Source organism: Oncorhynchus keta, chromosome 37 (genome assembly GCF_023373465.1).
Source record: "Oncorhynchus keta strain PuntledgeMale-10-30-2019 chromosome 37, Oket_V2, whole genome shotgun sequence".
NCBI classification, from domain to species: domain Eukaryota; kingdom Metazoa; phylum Chordata; class Actinopteri; order Salmoniformes; family Salmonidae; genus Oncorhynchus; species Oncorhynchus keta.
Genome location: NC_068457.1, coordinates 7,877,588 through 7,899,401, shown reverse-complemented (window position 1 = coordinate 7,899,401; position 21,814 = coordinate 7,877,588). Strand labels below are relative to the sequence as shown.

Here is a 21,814-nt window from a genome sequence, read left to right as displayed (position 1 = left end):
CCGCGTGTATCGGTCGACATTGTCGTCTAATGACCTAAACTTGTGCGTGTTGCTCTTTACGTCGCCTGTCGTGTGGCTGTGTGGCACATTGCCGAGTGTGTGTTTCTGCATGGTGTCATCCGTGTAGCTGTGTGTGTTCTCCTGTGTGTATACCTGCACCAGGCCTTCAGAGTATCTGTGTGTGCTGCTCTGTACCTCGCTGTGGGCTGCGCCTTGCGTGTGTTCGTGTATGTTACCGAGTGTTTGACTACGCAAGTTTCCTTGCGTTGTGTACCTGCGTGCATCACTAAGTGTATAGCTTTGAGCTGACCCCTGCATATATCTGTGCCTGTATCGGAGACCCCTCGGGTCAGAGGCTCGCCGGCGAAGTAGTGAACCACGGTGATCGTTGTCCCGTTCGTAGCGTACCTGGGCGTTGGTGTTGTGGGTGGAGCCAGATGAGGGGGCGGGGCGGAGGAGCACCAATTGGATGGTGCCACGGGCATTGCCCTCCAAGGACATGGAGTGGCGTAGGGTCTCCATGGCGACATGGTTGGAGCGGCCGAGCAGCGCCTCGCCGTTCACCGCAATCAGCTGGTCGTTGACCCGCAGGCGGCCGTCCTGGAGAGGAAAGTCGGTGGGAAATGGTGGAGAGCGGTGAGAGAGAAAGAGAGGGGTAGGAACAATGATAGAGTGAGAGGGAGAGAAAGAGGCATGGAGAGATTAAGGAGAAAGAGAGAGAGACAAGGAGGTGGAGAGAGAGGTAGAACATTTGTATGTAGCAGCTACTACAGACCAAGACACACCTGTAGATCTGAGAGAGCGAGTGAGGGAAGAGACAGACACTGAAACACAGAGACATGGCCAGAGGTACTAAAGACTCCTTAATGCCCACCAGCCCCATCACGCCATTAGTCACCACTGACCTCTGACCTCAGTCATTAAGCAGCCCCCGCCAGGCCCTGACCTCTCACACCGCCAACAACCTTCTGATGCTATCAGATCACACACAATTCCCAAGAGACACACTACGTATGGGCAAGCAGAAGCCCACACACACACAGAATCACACATGTGTGCGAGCAAGCGCACATGCACAAACACACCTAGAAAGACAAACAAACACACGTTTGTTTCACAATACTTGTGGGGTTAAATAATTGAATCCCATTTAAAATCCTATTTTTCCTAACCCCTAAACCTAAACCTAACCCTAACCTTAACACCAAACGTAACCCCAATTCTAAACCTAACCGTAATTGTAACCCTAAAGTTAAATAAAAATATATACAAATAAATTAACCCCTAAGACTCTTTCCTTGTGGGGACCAGGAAAATGTCCCCACTTCTGGTCCCCACAAGGAAACTGACTTCTACATGACTTCTGGTCCCCACAAGGATAGTAACCCCCACCTCCACACACACACTGTCAGAATTGGGGTTTAGGTCCCAGTTTCAGTGTGAGGCTCCTCCCCTGGCTGCCTGTAGAGAGACTGTGACAGCCAGAGAGAGAGACACTGGGGACAGACAGAGCGTCTCAGCCCTCCCTGCACACGCTCATTAGCTAGCCTCTTAAGAGTTTTTAATTAGCATTCACACACAGCGCAGGGAGGGGGCCTGCGACAACAGGCAACACTCACAGGCAACACACAAGAAGAGAGAGAGAGACGCGCACACAACACCTCGGTCCCCCACACATACGCACTTTCAATTTATGCTAAAATATCTCTACTTTCTCTCACTCCAAGTTGGCCTTTTTTTTTAAATCTCTCTCGCTCTCAATCTTCCCTTTTCCCTGTTGATTGTTTTTGAAAAAAAGGGTTGGACTGAGACACTTTGAGAAGGCAACCAGAAGAGGAGATGGAGGATAGAGGGAGTAACGGCCAAGCTGTCATGGTCAAAACATAAAATGGGAAGAGGTCTGTCCATGATAGGGCGTTGTTCTGCAGGCCCTAGTTCAGTCGCACCTGGATTACTGTCCAGATGTGTGGAGGGACATACAGTAACAGTCAAAAGTTTGGACACACCTACTCATTCAAGTTGCCTCTGCTGCAGAGGATGAGTTCATTAGAGATTTGAGATGGGAAAAGCAGCCAACAAGTGCTCAGCATATGTGGGAACTCCTTCAAGACTTTTGGATAATGAAGCTGGTTGAGAGAATGAAGCTGGTTAGGAGAATGTCAAGAGTGTGCAAAGCTGTCATCAATGCAAAAGGTGGCTACATTAAAGAACCTAAAATATAAATATATTTTTTATTTGTTTAACCCTTTTTTGGTTTCTACATGAGTCCATGCATGTTATTTCATAGTTTTTATGTCCTCACTATTATTATACAAAGTTGAAAGTAGTACAAATAAAGAAAATCCTTTGACTGAGTAGGTGTGTCCAAACTTTTGAGTGGTACTGTAGGTGAATTGCATTTGGTCCAGAACAAAGCAGCACATATCAAGCCTTGATGGACACGGATGGCAATTGTCAGTAACGTGCATGTCAATCTCTCCCGGCTCAAAGTTAAGGAGAGATTGACAGCATCAATATTGGTCTTGGTGCGAGGTATTGATGTGTTGAAGGTAGCGAACTGTCTGTTTAAGCAGTTGGCACACAGTTCGGAAACTCATCGGTACAACATAAGACACGGAAACAGAGGTCTCTTCACATTCCCCAGGTCCAGAACAAAGGCTGGGAAAAACACAGTATTAAATAGAGCCATGACTACACGGACCTCTCTGCCAAACCAGGTAACTCAAGCTACCCAGAAAACCAGATTTTAAACAACAGCTAAAAGAATACCTTGCTGCACAAAAGGGACTGTGAAATGGAGATCCTCATAAATCCAAATACCTCAGAAACGAGTTTATAAGTCCAGTTTGAGGCTTCCGTCGATGCTCGGATGTACTAGTATCGCTTAAGTACCTAATCACCCTGTTCCCAGTGCAGACCTTATTTACACAGGGACACAACACCTGTGGAAAAAGATGGGAACCAGGGGAGTTCAGAGAGTATCCATCCACTCCAAGTGTCACTACAGAGATGGAGTGTGCCCTTCAGTGGAAGATGCTAGAAAGGGCCCCTACTCCGATCCACAAAAGTCTGAGCACACTGCCAGAGGGACGAGGTCAATGGGGTCACCAGGGGTCAGAGGTCAGGGGGAACTGAAACCGATGTGGGCTTCAGACTGCGCAGGACTGCTGAGTATTGGGGTTTACAGAGTAAAGAGAAACAGATGGCACAGAGAGCAGAAGAAAGAAGGAAAGAGACAGTAGAAAGGGAACCAGGGTGGAGATGGAGACAGAACTAGACAAAGAGCGAGAGAGAGCAAGCTGAGCGAGAATTGGAAAGTGGAAAAGACAGACAACAGAGAAACTGGAGACAGACAGAGAACAGAAAGAGTGACATTGAAGCAAAAACAGCACATCAGATAGTTCATTCCTGCGCCTGTACCTTGTAGGCGGCCCCTCCGTGAATGATGGACTTGATGAAGATGCCCAGGTCCTCGCCCTTCTCCCGGGACTTGTTGCCCTTGAGGCTGATGCCCAGGCCGGCCGAGCCCGTGTCGTTCAGGGGCACCTCGAACATCAGCTGCTCCCGCCCATCCTCCAGCACCAGGGGGCTTGCCTCCTCCCCTTTCTGAGCGAGGGATAGAGAAGTATGAAGAGGAGGACAGAGAGAGGGATTGTTTTTGATATTGAAACAAGCATAGTGCAGTCAATAAAAATTCAAAAATACAATGCTGAGAGTGAAATTTACAGACACAGAAAGAGAAACATCTCATCGATGCGAGAACTCATCGAATGAGGATGACGGGGGGGGGAAGAGGATGAAAGAAAATAGGCGATGAGAGGAGGGAGAAAGAGAAACCAAAACAAATTAAGAGGGATATTTGCATTACAGATCGAAGGTGGTGAAAAACAGGGGAGGGAAGAACAACAAAAAAAAGAGGGAGAAGATGGGAAGCGAGAAGGAGCAGGTGGTGAGAAAGAGAGAACGGGGGAGGCAGAGAGGTAACTCCATTTGAACATGAAAGGCAGACCGAGCGCGTGCCATTTCAAAAGGAAACATAATAACCTTTTTATACATCCTTCTTGAGAGCGATGGAGGGAGGGCGACCGGGGGATCATTTAAAAGTAATAACCTATCCCTGGAGATACCCACTCTCCCATTCACTCTCTTTTCTCGCTCCTCCTTCCTCCTACTCTTAACGTGAACAAAATGACCCGGTGGTACGGGGAGCGAGAATTGGCTACCAAATGAAAGAAAGAGAAGACAAAGAAATGGAGACAAAAGAAAAATGTCTGTCATTATGACAGAGTGGTGAGAGAGAAAGTGGTGCTGGGGTTTTGTCACCAGGGAAACAGGCCTATAAAGAGGTGCTTTGAGGCTCTTTCACGTCGCCGGCCTATTTTCCTGTGAGGAGAAGAGCGAACAACGCAGGTGAGGAAAAATACTGTGTGTACTGTATATGTTTACATTTGTTAACAATAATTGTGTGTGTTTTAAACTAAGGGACACACAAGAGTGTGTATGTGAAGTGTCTGATTTATTTTTTTGACAGCTGCCCAATATAAAATCAAAAAACTCATTGAGCTGCTTTCCTTCGTACCTTATCTGTTACTGGAAGCAGATTTATTTTGAACCTCCCAGGTTGCCATATAATATGGCCAGCGCTATAGCGACAGAGGCAGGAAATTGCAGCTCAGTGTAGCTTTACTGGCTTCTCACTATAATCCCACTGGTGTTGGGTGACATGCACCCGAGTCCTGAGGATGCTCTTGTTTAGCCAACAGAACCAGCCCCACTGTTCTCCCCCCGGTCCTCAGCCTATGCCCCCAACCCTCTCTTTTCCTGGGTTGAGCCCCTAGGCAAATGGGCAGTCTAGTCTGGGCCTCCCCTCTCATGGAGCTCAATCACCTCAAGCTATTGTGGAAGCTCCATTGTAAACTGAGTAGTAAAGATGGGAAGCGTTCCTTCTGACTGCGGCGCCATTGAGTCTTTATTCAACGGAGTCGGTGAGACACGAGGATCCAGCAATCCAGCTCAGGCTCGACACTTTGACAGTAGACGTGACAGATGGACAGGTCTCGTTGGGCATCTCTATCCCTGACACACATCCATAAGGGAGAGGAAGGGAAGAGGAGAGGTGGAATCCAAAGAGACGTAACAGCTGCAGGATATTCCATTGTCAGCGTGAGGGGAGAGATCTTCCAGCAGCACTTTGTAACCAAAGAAGCGTTACATTTTTTTGATGAATGCCTTTGGTTTGATCTGTTGATGCAAAGAGCGGTCTTTATTGGGTCACTGTGTGGTGGGTCCGAGTTCAAAACACACACACACATCAGATATGTCCACCGAACAGCAGATATGTCCTTAAGGGATTAAAACACATTTATACAGCCAACTAAATCTCCCGGTGTGAGACACACCCTGGTGGTCCACATACACAATCTCCCACCCCCTCCCTAATATCCCATAATACCTTCCTTAGGGGCAGAGCCAAACCCTTCCATTCCTGAGCCCTGTGGCTCCGCTGGCGCACAACACGCCTCATTGTCTCTCCTCAAGTGCTTGTTAACAGGCTTTAAGAGGAGGGGAGACCACCCCTGATCAGAGGAACGACGAAGACAAAAGGAGCCTATCTACCCATGGGGAAGAAGAAGAGGTGGGGGTGTAAGGAGGCCGATTAATACACACTCTTTTGTCAACCGGGCTTCTGAATAGACGCTTTCAAAGATGCAGATTAGTGACGAGAGAGACATTCAATTAAGATGAGGAATCTCTCGCCACCACTCGATCGGAGACGGATAAAGTCCTCCAATTATGGGAAGTAATGTTGGGTTTTTCTGTACTCTGTACCTGTGCCTCGGTAGGGGGAGGAGAGAAAAGCCAAACTGCTGATGTTTGGGATCATTTTAGTGTGTGTGCGTGCGCATGTGTGTGTTTGTCACCTTTGACACAAGCATCCTGGTGCCAATCCAACAATGAGAAAAGAGGTGCAGAGTGGAGAAGGGAGAGAAGTGATGGGTATGCAGACGTATTAGGTGACCGCCACGCTGAGCTCGTCCGAAGACAGATGGATGGATGGACAGAAAGACAAATGGAGCGATGGACCACTTTTAAAGGAGAGTCCAGACTGATTGTCCTACAAATCACCTTGCATCACAAATAACTACTCAGTATTATTTGTAAAATCAGTCCGTCTCAATTTATCCATGATACATCACGGTTTCAATTCTCTCGAACACGACCAAACATACAGGTCTGGCGAGCTGCAAGGCCACTACGCTTCCTGTCTCATGACCACACTTCCAGGTCAGCCTTGTGTGACGTGACCCCTCGATCCTGCCCAGGGCACATCCATCCACCTCCCCAACCAAAAATCCACATCACATCCAATCCAATCCGAGGGACAAACTAAACACTGACAATCAAGTCCAGATCAGGTTTTATCATCAAGTTTTTCTTGAAAGGCGAGGATCACACCTAAGTATAGTCCCAGGCTTCGCTTTCGGGACCCGATCGCCTATTCTTATTGTCTAAGTAACCGAAGTCCCGTTCTGCACATATGTCAAATGAAATTGAATTATCATTTTGCTTCTAAACAAGGGTCTCAGATCATCTGACAGACAGCCCAGTTTGTGATTTGATTGAATATTCCCTAACAATATTAATGAGCAAGTGTCAGTAATTTAGATGGCAGTTTACTCTGAGTGTACAAAACATTAAGAACCCATCCCCCTTTTGCCCTCAGAAGGGCCTGAATTTGTCAGGGTTCGTCATGTTGACTCCAATGCTTCTCACAGTTGTGTCAAGTTGGCTGGATGTCCTTTGGGTGGTGCACCATTCTTGATACCGACGGGAAACTGTTGCAGTTCTCAGTACACTCAAACTGTTGCGCCTGGCACCTACAACCATACCCCGTTCAAAGGCACTTATATTTGTCACCCTCTGAATGGCACCCAGAAACAATCCATGTCTCAATTGTCTCAAGGCTTAAAAATCGTTCTTTAAAATTGTCTCATCCCCTTCATCTACACTGATTGAAGTGGATTTAACAAAGTGACATCAATAAGGGATCATAGCTTTCACCTGGATTCACCTGGTCCGTCTAGGTCATGGAAAGAACAGGTGTTCTTAATGTTTTGTACACTCTGAACTGTATTTAGGTTAAATAATGACATCATCCTAAACATCAGCACGGAAAATGTCACAGGGAAACATCACTAGGAACTTTTAAGGTCCTAGGATATGGCCATGAACCTGTTCCAACAGCACAGTGGGAGTCATTCCGTCTCTGTGTGAATGACAGGATATGCAGCTGTCAATCCGTCGCTCAACTACGCCATGTTATTCTGCTGAAGAGCTGCATGTCAACAACTATGTCGACACCTCACAGAGGAAGACAGGGCCAGTTAAAGTGTGTTCTCCTCCACAAAGAACAGAGGGATGCTTTTCTGAGTGTGTGTGTGTGGTTCTTCTATCTTTGTAGGGACCTAAAATCCCCAAAAGTCCCCACAAGGATAGTAAAAAAGGAAAAATCACCCTCGTGGGGAAATGTCACACGTCACCATGAGGACAAAGGCTATTTTAAATGTAGGGGTTAGAATTAGGATTACAATTAGGTTAAGGGGTTAGTGGTTAGGTTAAGGAGTAAGGTTGAGGTTTAGGGTTTGGGCTATAGGTTTAGGTTAGGGTTATGGTAAGGGTTATGTTAAGGGGAAAAAAGGATTTTGAATGGAAATTCATTTTATGTCCCCACAAGGATAGAATAACATAACGTGTTAACTATTTCCTCTTGTTGCTGACAAGCCCAGAGGTGAAATATATTATTTTCCACAAACTGTTAAAAGCTCATGGGAAAGTATATGTTGCCATCAATACATAGAAGTGTGTGTGTGTGTGTGTGTGTGTGTGTGTGTGTGTGTGTGTGTGTGTGTGTGTGTGTGCTCGGACACCAAACACACACAAAAGCGGAGATCGCAGTTCTTTGAGTGGATAGGACATTTGATTACAATAGTGTGGGATGTAATGTAGTTGAGTCTAACTGGCATTTTAAAGTCAAATTCTGATCACATGCACATCTTCACACAAATGCGTTGCAATCTCATAATTTGGTCTTTTCATATTTTAATCTTGGGCTCATAGAAGAAGCCATTCTCCTGAGTGTGGTCCACACACACACACGCACCAGGTTTTCCGCTAACCAGTAAATGGCGGCTTTTGGCCTATAAAAAAAGAAACACAGAATTAAAAAAAAAAAAATGTTCTCCCGAGTGAACAAAACTTGGTGTCACTACAGCCCTGGGTTTGATCCCAGGCTGTGTCACAGCCGGCCGTGACGGGGAGACCCATGAGGCGTCTGGGGGGCATACCATGGATCATTTAGCTATTTGAAATTTTAGGTCCCCTTATGTGTTTTGGCCTTCACTACTATAGCCTATAGAAACATATGCACCCACACACAGCTATAATTGGCCCCTGGGAGATACTAACCCAATGACATTAGAATAGGTTGGGGAGGATTTTTACATTTTCATAAACATGTATTCAGGCCCGGTGTCATGTTCTGAGGCTAAATAGATGGGTATTTGTGTTGGGGGCTTTGTGAGTGCAGCTGCAGTATTAGGGTTGTGACTGAGGCATAATAAGGAGAGAAGACAAGTGTTATACATGTATGCATCAACTGGACAACGGACCACCATTGCATCTAAATGTGGAAGTTTCAGGTATTGGAATGAGTTGCGGTTCATTGTGTGTGCGTGTGCATGTGTGCGCGCGTGCCTGCCTGCATAAGTTCTGTGTGCGACCATTGCTGAACTTGAGTGAGTGTGAACATGTACATGAGCTTGAGGGACATGAAACTATCTTTGAGGAAGAGGCCTGCAGAGACGATAAGGAGTTTATCTTTAAGGGCCTCTAACTTCAACAGCCCAGATCAAGACAGAGTTCAAAAGAACACGACAAAAGAGGAATTGCTTTAGTGTGGATGTTGTGGAAATGTAGGGTATTGTAATGAGGGCTAATGTGAGCACCGTGTGTGTGTGTTCATGTGTGTGTATGTGTTCATGTGTGTGTATGTGTGTGCACATGTGTATGTTTGTGTGCATGCATGCTTGTGTGTGTGCTTGAGTGCGTGTGTGTGCTTGAGTGCGTGTGTGTGCTTGAGTGCGTGTGTGTGCTTGAGTGCGTGTGTGTGCTTGAGTGCGTGTGTGTGCTTGAGTGCGTGTGTGTGCTTGAGTGCGTGTGTGTGCTTGAGTGCGTGTGTGTGCTTGAGTGCGTGTGTGTGCTTGAGTGCGTGTGTGTGCTTGAGTGCGTGTGTGTGCTTGAGTGCGTGTGTGTGCGTGTTCCATGTGAATATGCATGCGTGTCACGTGTGTGTGCTTGAGTGCGTGTGTGCTTGAGTGCGGAGTGCGTGTCCCTCCGTGAATGCTTTGAAGTTGAGGAAACGGAATAATGTGAATAATCACAGTGCGTAGTGAGTGGCACACAAGGACAGAGGCTGTTTGCTTGGAGTGGACCAACACACTCACACACAGTTATACTTGACAGGACTTGACGTGTGTGTGCACATGCACACTTGACGTGTGTGTGCTTGACGCTGCTGTAGGGTACCACCTGGGCAGCTGACGGGCAGCTTATTTTGATAAAGGGGTAAAAAACACCACTCGGCGAGGAGTCAGAGCGGTCTCTGGCCACATCTAAACGGTCAGTGCTTAACACCCGTGTGTGTGTGCGACACTACACCACTTCCTCCTGAATGCTTTGAGGCCACAGCAGGGAGCGTGCGTGTGACTTCCACAGTTATACACAGGACACACAGCATTCTGAGTCAACAAACCCAGATAAAGGGCAGGAAGTCAGGAGGTCTCTGGCCACATGGGGCGCACCACTTCCTGGGTATGCGTGTGTGTGTGTGTGTGTGTGTGTGTGTGTGTGTGTGTGTGTGTGTGTGTGTGTGTGTGTGTGTGTGTGTGTGTGTGTGTGTGTGTGTGTGTGTGTGTGTGTTGGAGGTGAGGGCATGCATGCAGGGGGCAAAAGGGAAGTTCAAAAGAGGTTGAACGCCCTTCAATAGTAATAGAAAGAGAAAGGCATTTTGAGGGGTAACAACATTTTTAAGACAAAGAGGGGAAAGGTGAAAATTCCTGGTAACCTATCTGCGTCAAAGATCATGCAGAGTCCAGAGCAATTGGAGGTGGCTAGGAGAGATAAAAGGTGTGTGTTCTCACCAGCTCTCTGGGTAGGAAGAGATCATCTTGTCTGACTACCACCACAGAGACACACTCCCCCTGCTTGGTGCTGCGCAGCATGGCCACCAGCTCCTCCTGAGTTCGATCAGTCATGTCTACACTGTTCACCTACACACACATCACAGGAAAGGGTTCAAATATGTTCAGTATATACACAATGTGCTTCACAGTGCTTATAAATACATAGAATACTTACTTCCACCTAGATATTTAAAAGGTTTAAAATGACCACCTCCCGGGAACAAAAATACAACTCATTTATCAGCCACAGACGGCACTGTTTGAATACTTGAAAAGGTGCTTCCTTCCTCCATTCCATGAAGCAATCACTGATGATTAGAAATGAATGGACAGGTGAATGCCGTGTGGTGGAACACTTGAGTTCACCTATCGAATCAGTCATTACTTCAAGGATGGCAGGAAGGAAGGACGCACTTTTAAGGAATTCAAAAGGTCAAATGACTGTTTCACCTCCAGGATGCGGTCGCCGGGCTGCAGGCGGCCATCTTTGATGGCGGCGCCCCGGGGGAGGATGTTCTTGATTAGGATGGGCCCCGGGCCATGGACCGTCGAGTCCCGGGTCACCACGGTAAAACCTAGCCCCTCGGTACCTGGAGAGCAAAGAGAGGGGAGGGTGGGAGGGGAGAGAGAAACAGGGAGTGAAATATATATATATACATTTTTTAAGGAACGATAGAGGAACAGAGAGAAAGGGAAAGAAAGAGAGAATGAAGAAGAGAGGAAAAGAGATTAAAAAACAAGAGAGAGATAGAGTGGGGGACAGAGGGATTTGATCAGTTATCCTGACCGTCTTTGCTATACTATCTTTCCCATCCTTGAGTTGATTGACTAGTATCCCCATTGTGGTCTTACTGGGGTCCGACATAATGAAAAAGAGACTGCACTCAAAATACTTCACAATTTACATACGTTTAAAAACATTCACATGTAGTGTGTGCACATCTATCAGTTACACATATGTCAGTACATAAACACAAGTAGGTGACATGGGGAGGGGGGGTTGTGCCGTGAGGTGTTGCTTTATTCGTTAAAAAAAACACACAAAAAAACAGGTTTGCTGTGCTACTTGCGCTATATGAGAAGGATGGGAGTTCCATGGAATCATAGCTCTGTATAATACTGTATGTTTCCTTGAATTTGTTCTGGACCTGGGGACTTTGAAAAGACCCTTGGTGGCATGTCTGGTGGGGTACGTGTGTGTGTGTGTGTGTGTGTGTCAGTGCTGTGTGTCAGTGCTGTGTGCCTTTCTAGGGTGTCTCCTGAGTTTTTTTATGCCTAGCCACCGTGCTTTTACACCTGCATTGTTTGCTGTTTGGGGTTTTAGGCTGGGTTTCCCAGGACTACCTGACATGATGACAGTCACCTGGCCATTTGAACAGCTTTGAGATATCAGCTGATGTACGAAGGGCTATATAAATCAATTTGATTTGATTTGATTTTATATAACTTTAAATGTCCGTACCCATGATGACTCGCCCATCCACCCGCTGGCTCCAGTTTCAACTGTTCTGCCTTACTAACCCATGCTGGTCATTTATGAACATTTGAACCTTGGCCATGTTCTGTTATAATCACCCACAGCCAGAAGAGGACTTAACAACAGTCACCCACTACCTGACATGATGGCAGTCCACCTGGCCATGCTGCTACCCATCAGGACTCCTGACAATGAGGCTCCACCTGGCCATGCCCTTTTCAACTGCAGAGCAATGGGAACCTTGACGATAATCTTCAAGGTCTACGCTGTCCCTTTTTGGCCTTTCTAGGAGTTTTTCCTAGAACCACACAACAGATCGTTACATCATTATGTTCGCCACCCTGAGTTTATAAGCGCGGAAATAGACTCTGCCGCACGAGCATGCTTTTGCGGCACAGTCGATAGCGCACCGGACCTCGGGCTCGAAGGTTGAGGGTTCGAGACCTGCTCCCTGCCTGTTTCATTACAATTCCAAACGTTAGTTGGCTGCTTATACATCAAACCTGCCAGTATATTAACTATAGGCGAACTAACTACCCACCCAATGTTTATCGACTTGATTATTCCCGTCATTCTTAGCGTAGCTAAATGGTAAAGTCATTGTGCGCTCTGAATGGACATTCGGGTGCATTCGTAAATTCGCCCTGGCTATCTACTCCAATTTCGGAGCACTCTCGTCTGAGTGTGCCAGAGCGCAGAATAATGAATTTACGAGCGCTCAACACCGGTTGAATATGGCTGGTGTCAGTAAACGTCGGCAAAAAAACCCATAATTACATCATTTGCAGCAGCACAGTTACAGTCACCAACTCTCTGGATAACATGAACACTGTCTAACCAGCTCTGTTCGGAAGAGTAAAATGGTCTGAGTGTCTGGAAGTAGCTAGCTAGCTAGCCAACATTAGCATGGGTGCTTGACTGCCGTTATAAGGCCAGAACGCTCCAAACAACCCTACTCCTCGGCCTGTGCATCCAGTGTGCAAAACGCTCTGAATTTACGAGTGCACTCTAGCAATCCAGATTGAATTTAAGAACACATCCAAATTCGTAAAATGTCTAACTAGTAATTTGTTATGCTAAGAGCAAGAGCACCAACTTCCGCTAGACAGGTGAAGAGCAAGTACGCGCAACTGAAAGGTTACTGTTCGTTTACAGTATACTAAAATGAACTAATAGTATATATAGTATATACTCATTATGTATGGGTATTCGAACACAGCTTAGGTCTTTCTTTGTAGCACTTGATCATATGACTGGACAATAATCAAGATAATATAAAACTACTGGCTGCAGGACTTGCATTGTGGAGTCAAAAAAGCAGAGCCTTTCTTCAATATACGGACAGACCTGTCCCCATCATCATGACCCCACATCATCCCATCACGTCGCAATAAGATCACTTGGTGTGCCAATAAATGGAGGGCGACATCTCTCCACTCACCCAGCATTCTGTGCGGGGCTTAGTGGGTTCCTCCTGAGTAAACTGGTGATCAACTTCCACCAGTCTGCTGTGGAGCCCACTCTGCTGGCACCCTATTCCCTTTAAAGTGCACATGGGTCCTGGTCAAAAGTATTGCACTAAAAAGAGAATAGGGTGCTATTCGGGACGCGACCTCAGCCTCAAAGCCAGAGACAACTGTTTTCTTAGGTGGATTAAGAGGAGGGCTGCCTTCAATTTCACGTGTGAGCAGGCCTCACACTGCCTGATGGAGGAAGGTGAAGGGAGAGAAAGAAGGAGAGGGGAGGGAGGGAGGGAGAGGTATCCTGAGATATCATTCCCTCCCATGGCTCCTCTCCCTGTGGACACGGCGATTTCAAGAGTGTGTGTGTGTGTGTGTCCAAGCTCACATGTGTATCTATTTGTGTCTGCGCGTGCATGCCTGTGTGTGTACGTGCCTCCAAGCAATGAGTGAAAACTGCCACCATGGTGAGCGGTGGAGAAAAGCCAAAAGAGGCATACTAAAAGATAGCGAGTGATCAAATCTCATCTGGCAGCTAAGCTTCTGCCTACCTTCCATTAATGCTTCTAAATCTTCTTGCAGTCACTCACGCTGGGAGAGAAGTCTTTAAAGGGGTAATCATTAGTTGCTACATCCATTTTTGGACTCATGAGCTTAGTTCAACTGTCGTACCTCATCAGATCACAAAATATAAGCTTGTTTGCTCCCGAGTTGCGCTGCGGTCTAAGGCACTGCATCTCAGTGCTAGAGGTGTCACTACAGACCCTGGTTCGAATCCAGGCTGTATCACAACTGACTGTGATTGGGAGTCCCACAGGGCGGTGCACAATTGCCCCAGCGTTGTCCGAGTTTGGCCAGTGTCGGCCGTCAATGTAAATAAGAATTTGTTCTTAACTGACTTGCCTAGTTAAATAAGAGGTTAAAACAAAAAATGTACTCAAATGTTTGTAAACAGAGTAAATGTGCAAAAAAAAAAAAAAAACTCTATATAGCCTCAAAACATGGTTAAAACTACCTAAACTATCAATTTGAGAGTGGTTACATTTCTCCAGCCTCATGCCTCAGCTTTTTACCGAAACAAGGGCGGGGATCAAATTGTTGTTTCTACAGCTGAGTGCCGCTTTAACCATGGAAGAGCACAACCACATAATCTCTAAGTCTGGGTTTACACAGGCAGCCCAATTCTGATCTTTTGGCAAAATATCTGATATTATGACAAAATAAGAGATTTGGGCTGCCTGTGTAAACACAGCCTAAGAATTCAGTTTTAATTAAAAACTCTGATTTGTCCGTTGTTTTCTACGATGATTTAAATTTCATTTCACTGAATTGAAAACTAAATTGAACCCAATACTACAACACCTTAAACCTTTACAAAAGAACAAAAACCTGTTGAAGATCTGTTTTGATCGAAATGTTGTGAACCAATAACGTGGTGGATCATCTGCTCTATAACACATAAGCTGTGTTTAAATACTCATACCAACAGCACTAACTATACTATTTGTGACATGAATTGAGTATATACTATGCTATTAGTCATAGTATGGATATAGTTAGTATGCCGTAAGTTCCCAGATGAAGTATACATCCAGTGGACACTATTTCCATGCTTTTAGGGCCCATATTACTTTTTTATTAGTAGTATTTTTATTTAACTAAGCAAGTCAGTTAAGAACAGATTCTTATTAACAATGACAGCCTACTGGGGAACAGTGGGTTAACTGCCTTGGTCAGGGGCAGAACGACAGATGTTTACCTTTGTTTACCAGCTCAGGGATTCGATCCTGCAATCTTTTGGTTACTGGTCCAAAACTCTAACCACTAGTCTACCTGCCACCCCACAATGCAATTCTTCCGAAAATGGGCATGGCTTCATAACTTTTTTGTAGATTTGAAGAAAATGGAAGTCCGACGAGAGAGGATACAAACTAATTATGACAAATGTTCAGAAAATGTAATAAAGTAAATAAGTTATGTTACACATTATGTTGGATGACAATTTGTTAGCTATGCTATCCTTACAAACCGCATAGCATTACAGCAGTATGTACCGGTATGTTGGCTAGTTACTTAACGTTAGTTGGCTACTGAAACATCGAACTTGCCAGGCAGTATATTAACTATCTGCTATCTAACTAACTAACCAACATTTATTGGCTTGATTTTTCACATCCTTCTTTGCTAAGTGGTATAGTCGTGCGATTCAATGGCTATCTATTCCGATTTCAGAACACTATTGCGCAGAATAACTGATGAATTTACGAAAGCTCAACACCCGTTGAATATGGCCGGTGTCAGTAAACGTCAGCAAAAAAAACGTGTGATTAAATTGTTGCCAGCAGCAGTTACAATCACCAAAGCTCTGGATAATGAAAACAGCCTAACCAGCTCTGTTAGGAAGAGTAAAATGGTCAGTGAGGTGTTCTCTCATTCGTATAAAGAAGTAGCTAGCCAACATTAGTCAGTTAGCTTGGGTGCTTGACTGCCATTGAACGCTCTGATCAACCCTACTCCTCGACCAGAGCGTCCAGTGTGCGCTCTGAACTCTCCGAGAGCGAAACGCTCTGAATTTATGAACGGACAATCTGACAACGCTCTGGATTTACGAACGCCCAGAGCGCACTCTGGCACTCCAAATCAAATTTACGGACACACCCGGAAACATAAAATGTTTAGCTAGTAATTTGTTAAGCTAACAAGCTAGCACGAGGTTGCATAGCAACAGCATCAACTACCGGTTGACAGGTGAAGCTCTATTACGCTCAACTGATACGATATTGTTCATTTCCCGTATATATAAAAAATTAACTAATGGTATATACTCATTAAGTATGTAGTATGTTAGTATGGGTATTTGAACACAGCTGTAGTGTCCCCCTTTTCCATAGTGCCTCCATACCTTTCTTCAGGTCAATCTTCAGCTTCCGGCCTCCCTTCTGGTTGGTCAGGTTGGACAGGTTAGGGAGCCCTGTCGGACTCTTTCCCCGGGACAGAGGGCTCTCGCTGCCCCCCACCGCCGCAGGGGAGGCCCCATCCCGATCCCTGACCACCGGGGCTGGGGACACACTGAGGGGCATCTCCTCTGGGACGTGCCCAGTCTGGTGCTCCCCTAGCGGGGTGAGAGAGGCTGGCAGATCGGGGTTCTTGGAGCGGAGGACATGGAGGTCTGGACGTCTCGGCTCCAGTTTGGGATTGATCTGTTCTGGTTTCCCTTCTGGTTTAGCGTCCATTTGTTGGTGGATCATGAGGGGGCTTTTGGCTTTGGGGATGGAGTCGTGACCGTCGGTGAAGAGCTGCCCGATGAGGCGTTTCTCGTAGCGCTGCTTGTTGGCCAGCGGCAGGATCTCCAGGCGCACCAGAGGGGAACACATGGCCTGACGGAACACTTCCTGTGACCTGTGGGTGTGGGAGGAAGAGACATCATGAATGTCCGTCTTCGGAGGACATGACTGAAGGTTGAGAATACTGTGATATCAGACTTGATTGTACAGTTTTCCCCTATGTATTTATGGAAATGTGTTGGAAGATCACACTGTCACTCTAGTAGTAGTTACTTGTACACCAAGCACAGAGGTATCAACACCAGTACAAACTCAAGCTTACTATGTTCAACACCCGCATTGACTAACGGTCACAGACTAGACCATCAAGAGTCAATTCGCTAGAGACAAGTAGTCTTTAGACAAGTAATCTATAGTAGTAGTCACTAGTAGCAACTGGTTATCCAGGACCAGGCTAGCAGTGTCAGACCTATTGTCAAGCCTCTTCTGGGCTAAATTATCAGACCTAATTAAGGTCCACCTCTTTTACTGGGCCTTTCATTCAGTTAGGGCATTAGACAATCCTCCTTGATACACCCCCAATTCTCTCTCTTTTTACTGTTCGTCTACCCTTATCTTTCTCACTCACCAGCCCTCACAGCTACTGTCCCACTCCTTTTGAAGTCTAACCAATGTTGCGATAGAACTAAATTAACCTATTCCCGACAACAGTGAAGCGAGAGAATGAGTGTTTCTCGCTTTCGTTTTCCCTCTCACACTCTTTTGTTGCTGTGGAGATGTGGCGTGAGATAAATCCAGAAATACGGAGGATTTGTAAGAACAGGGATTAAGGGCTCCTAAGAAAAGGGAAACTGAGTGACAGACCGGCTTCACAATGGTAGATGTGGGATAGTGTAGAGCAGGCTTGCATCCAAAATGATACAAGGATGAGTCTCAAATGGCAACCTATTCCCTACATAGTGCACTACTTTTGACCAGGGATTTACGGGCCTGGTCAAAAGGAGTGCACTATAAGAGGGAATACGGAGACATTTGAGACTCATCCTGCGATAGCGTAGAGCCGAGGTACGTACTGGGCAAATGTCTTGTCCATTAGCTCGGTGCCGTTAATCTGAACGATGCACTCATCCTCCCGGAATATGCCCTCTCTCTTGGAGCGACTGTTCGCTTCGATACCTTTAATGTGCAGGCCCAGGGTCCTGAGAATGGATGATAGATACAGTTTGAACACACACACACACACAAACAGTCTTCAATGTATGGGGAGAGAATGTGCTCGAAAGTGAGTGAGTTACAGTGAGTGACTGAAAGTAAATGTGTGTGTTCCTCACCGTCCACTCAGTGAGGAGCAGTAAGGGACGACGTGGATCCCCAGCGGCCCCTGTTCTCCAGAGAGTTCCACCGTCTCGGTCAGGGGGCTGCAGAGACAAAACACAAACTCTCTCAATCACACACAAAAATGTTAACAGGAACACAGACACACACAAATAGGCACACACACAGTAATACATACACACCCACATAACTTATCTAGAGTACGTTCAGTCAGTAAAGACCATCATGCTCCTAGGGAAAGAGGATCATTTTGTATGTGTATTTAACTGCACGTTAGACCAATTCCAATCCCATTGTTTAGGGGTAAGTTTTTAAAAGGACATTCTACTCCCAAATTAATAAACATTTCATTATACTGACACATTAAAAAATATATAAATTTCCACTTTCAGAAATTAGCCCAATAACACATTGTTTTTTTTTTTACCTTGTTTTTTTTACCAATGTACAAATGATTATGTTAAAATGTGAGCAATTAGCACTGATATGGATAGGCTATATTATCAGATGTACCATTAGCCATAAGCATTATCAAGCATCGTGGCAGTAAATATAGGCCGACGCATGGGGTTGGTCCATCTGCATTTACCCCATTGGACACAACATCCTGATTGTTATAATGATTGCTTGTCAGAATACATGTCTCCTCCCACTTACAACTTCAACGTGCCTTGGGAAGACTATTTCTCTCTCATAGGACACACAACAAGTCAACCAGGAAAATAGGTCAACTCTTCTACTAGGAAGGTTGTCTGGTTTTGTTTTCATAACATTACATGGCAAAAAAAATAGCAGCACTGGAAAGTTAAATCCCGAGTGATCAAGTTGAGTCTTAATGACTTTCCCAGCAGTTGCAGTGAGCCACGCACCACAGTTCTAGTTGAGCGCCGCGCCGCGGTGGTGGAACATTATCGACTGTTTCATTCCCTTCGTCTGGATATCAGTGTCAGCAACAATCATGCATGTCAGTTCAGTACACAAAGCGTTACAGAAAAAATGACATGTTTGAGAATACATTTATTACGGCATTTATTTTGTAGAACAGACATGCTTCTCTGTATTAAGCTGTCATCTCCAAACCAGCCCCCAGAGATGTTTATTTATCTACAAAAATGTATCGCAAAAACGACCTCTCCAGAAACCATATGATGGATATCCGTCGCAGTGACTGAGAACTTTAACCCTTGGGACACAAAGACAAAAACATTCAGCCACTCTCTCTCCCCCTTCACTAGCTCTCTGAGACAGACAGTTGTTGAGTGGACAAGGTCAAGGTGAATTAACTGCCATTTACATGGTCCAGCTGCGCTTATGCAAGCGTGTGAAACCTGCCCTGTCAGGTTGTGTAAGTACGGCGCTGGAGCGTGGTGGAGCGGAGAGGTGTGTGATGCTAGGTTTAGCTGCTTGCCTTTCGAACAGGATTGGCTTCAGGCCACAGGGCAGGCTGTCCTTAGACCTAATGTGTGTCCCAAATGGCACCCTATATAGTGCACTACTTTTGACCAGAGCCCTATGACTTTGTTCAAAAGTAGTGTACTATAGAAGGAATGTGGTATCATTTTGGAAGCATTCCAAGACTGTATACACACACCCTCTTTATCGGGTACACACACACACACACACACACACACACACACACACACACACAGGCTGCCATTACACCCTAGTAGACAAGTGGGGAAGGATTCCCACAGAGAACCTGCATAGATTTACCAACACACCACTGAGCAGGGGAATGGAGCTAATGACTAGATCTGGCTGGCCACAAATTTACACACGTACACACTTAAATGTGCACGAATCGTGAATAATGATGAGCACAACGATGCCCCCAATAGATGTTAACCTCTCACCATTACCAGAACCAGGGGAGGTTAACCTCTCACCATTACCAGAACCAGGGGAGGTTAACCTCTCACCATTACCAGAACCAGGGGAGGTTAACCTCTCACCATTACCAGGGGAGGTTAACCTCTCACCATTACCAGAACCAGGGGAGGTTAACCTCTCACCATTACCAGGGAGGTTAACCTCTCACCATTACCAGAACCAGGGGAGGTTAACCTCTCACCATTACCAGGGGAGGTTAACCTCTCACCATTACCAGAACCAGGGGAGGTTAACCTCTCACCATTACCAGGGGAGGTTAACCTCTCACCATTACCAGAACCAGGGGAGGTTAACCCTTCACCATTACCAGAACCAGGAGAGGTTAACCTCTCACCATTACCAGAACCAGGGGAGGTTAACCTCTCACCATTACCAGGGGAGGTTAACCTTTTTTTGCAGGTATGACCTTGGTTCCTCTGCAACTTTCTCACTCATTATTCACAATTAATTCATGATCATCCGTAATCATGGTAGCATCCACATTAATGTAGAAGTGTTAAAATCATTATATTCTTATTTACAATATAAGTGACTCCAAAATGACCATTTAAAATACCAAATTTATGACTACTTTAATGCACATAGGTGAACTTGTCCAAATACTTAAATAGTTTAAAACGTTTACATGCTTTGCAAGAATAATGATTCCCCTAATAATTCTGTTCACATGGACATCTTAAATCAGGCTACTGATGAGACTTAATTAAATGCAGAAAATCAACAACCAAAATCCAAATTTGAGTTCGGACATAGTCGGAAGAATGATTAGCCTAGTGGTAGGGTAGCCTAGTGGTTAGAGTGTTGGACTAGTAACCGAAAGGTTGCAAGTTCGAATCCCCGAGCTGACAAGGTACAAATCTGTCGTTCTGCCCCTGAACAGACAGTTAACCCACTGTTCCTAGGCCGTCATTGAAAATAAGAATTTGTTCTTAACCGACTTGCCTAGTAAAATAATTCACGGTTGGGATAGTGTTCTTTGGCTTGCAAGCCTCCCCCTTTTTCCTCCAAACATAACGATGGTCATTATGGCCAAACAGTTCTATTTTTCTTTCCATCAGACCAGAGGACATTTCTCCAAAAAGTATGATCTTTGTCTCCATGTGCAGTTGCAAACCGTAGTCTGGCTTTTTTATGGCGGTTTTGGAGCGGTGGCTTCTTCCTTGCTGAGTGGTATAACAGCTGCGTGGTCCCATGGTGTTTATACTTGCGTACTATCGTTTGAACAGATGATCGTGGTACCTTCAGGCGTTTGGAAATTGCTCCCAAGGATGAACCAGACTTGTGGAGGTCTACAATTTTTTTTCTGAGGTCTTGGCTGATTTCTTTTGATTTTCCCATGATGTCAAGCAGAGGCACTGAGTTTAAAGGTAGGCCTTGAAATACATCCAGATGTACACCTCCAATTGACTCAAATTATGTCAATTAGCCTATCAGAAGCTTCTAAAGCCATGCCATAATTTTCTGGAATTTTCCAAGCTGTTTAAAGGCACAGTCAACTTAGTGTATGTAAACTTCTGACCCACTGGAATTGTGATAGTGAATTATACGTGAAATAATTTGTCTGTAAACCATTTTTGGAAAAATTACTTCTGTCATGCGCAAAGTAGAGTTCTTAACAGACTTTCCAAAACTATAGTTTGTTAACAAGAAATTGTGGAGTGGTTGAAAAACGAGTTTTAATGACTCCAACCTAAGTGTATGTAAACTTCCGACATATTTTAACTCTCGTCATTCGCACATAAGAGCGAGGCTTGTGCTACAGTTGCCGGCACAGGCGCAGGTCAAATACACAGCTGGAACGCTGATTAAGCTGTTGACATGTCCTAATCATTTGAAAGCTAGCTCAGACAACAAGGTGTTTTAATCAGTGTATGCTTTCTTTGACTTATTTTTTGACCTTTCAAGTGTAGCAGAGTAAAGTGTTTAAATGACTTACCATACTCAGCCTACTGCCATAATCAGTTTAATATCAAATGATTAGTGTGATGGAAACATACTCATTGTCTTATAGGCCCATGTGGGCTGGGCATCCTGAAGTGAAGTGGATGCCACTATAATACAAATAAATCCAATCAAATCACGCAAACACTCTCCCTCTCACACACACACACACACACACACACACAC

At 45.3% G+C, this 21,814-nt stretch overlaps 1 protein-coding gene across 1 annotated transcript in view; it reads right to left on the bottom strand.

The window, feature by feature from the left end:
- LOC118369969 (partitioning defective 3 homolog B-like) overlaps positions 1-21,814 on the bottom strand; it is a 174,116-nt gene that overhangs the window by 83,668 nt on the left and 68,634 nt on the right. The window contains exons 7-13 of the mRNA XM_052499048.1: positions 17,794-17,880; positions 17,536-17,661; positions 16,081-16,577; positions 10,692-10,831; positions 10,200-10,328; positions 3,421-3,606; positions 409-600 (exon numbers count right to left, since the gene is read on the bottom strand). Of these exons, the coding sequence (XP_052355008.1) occupies positions 409-600; positions 3,421-3,606; positions 10,200-10,328; positions 10,692-10,831; positions 16,081-16,577; positions 17,536-17,661; positions 17,794-17,880 (1,357 nt within the window). The remainder of the gene's footprint in view (positions 1-408; positions 601-3,420; positions 3,607-10,199; positions 10,329-10,691; positions 10,832-16,080; positions 16,578-17,535; positions 17,662-17,793; positions 17,881-21,814) is intronic.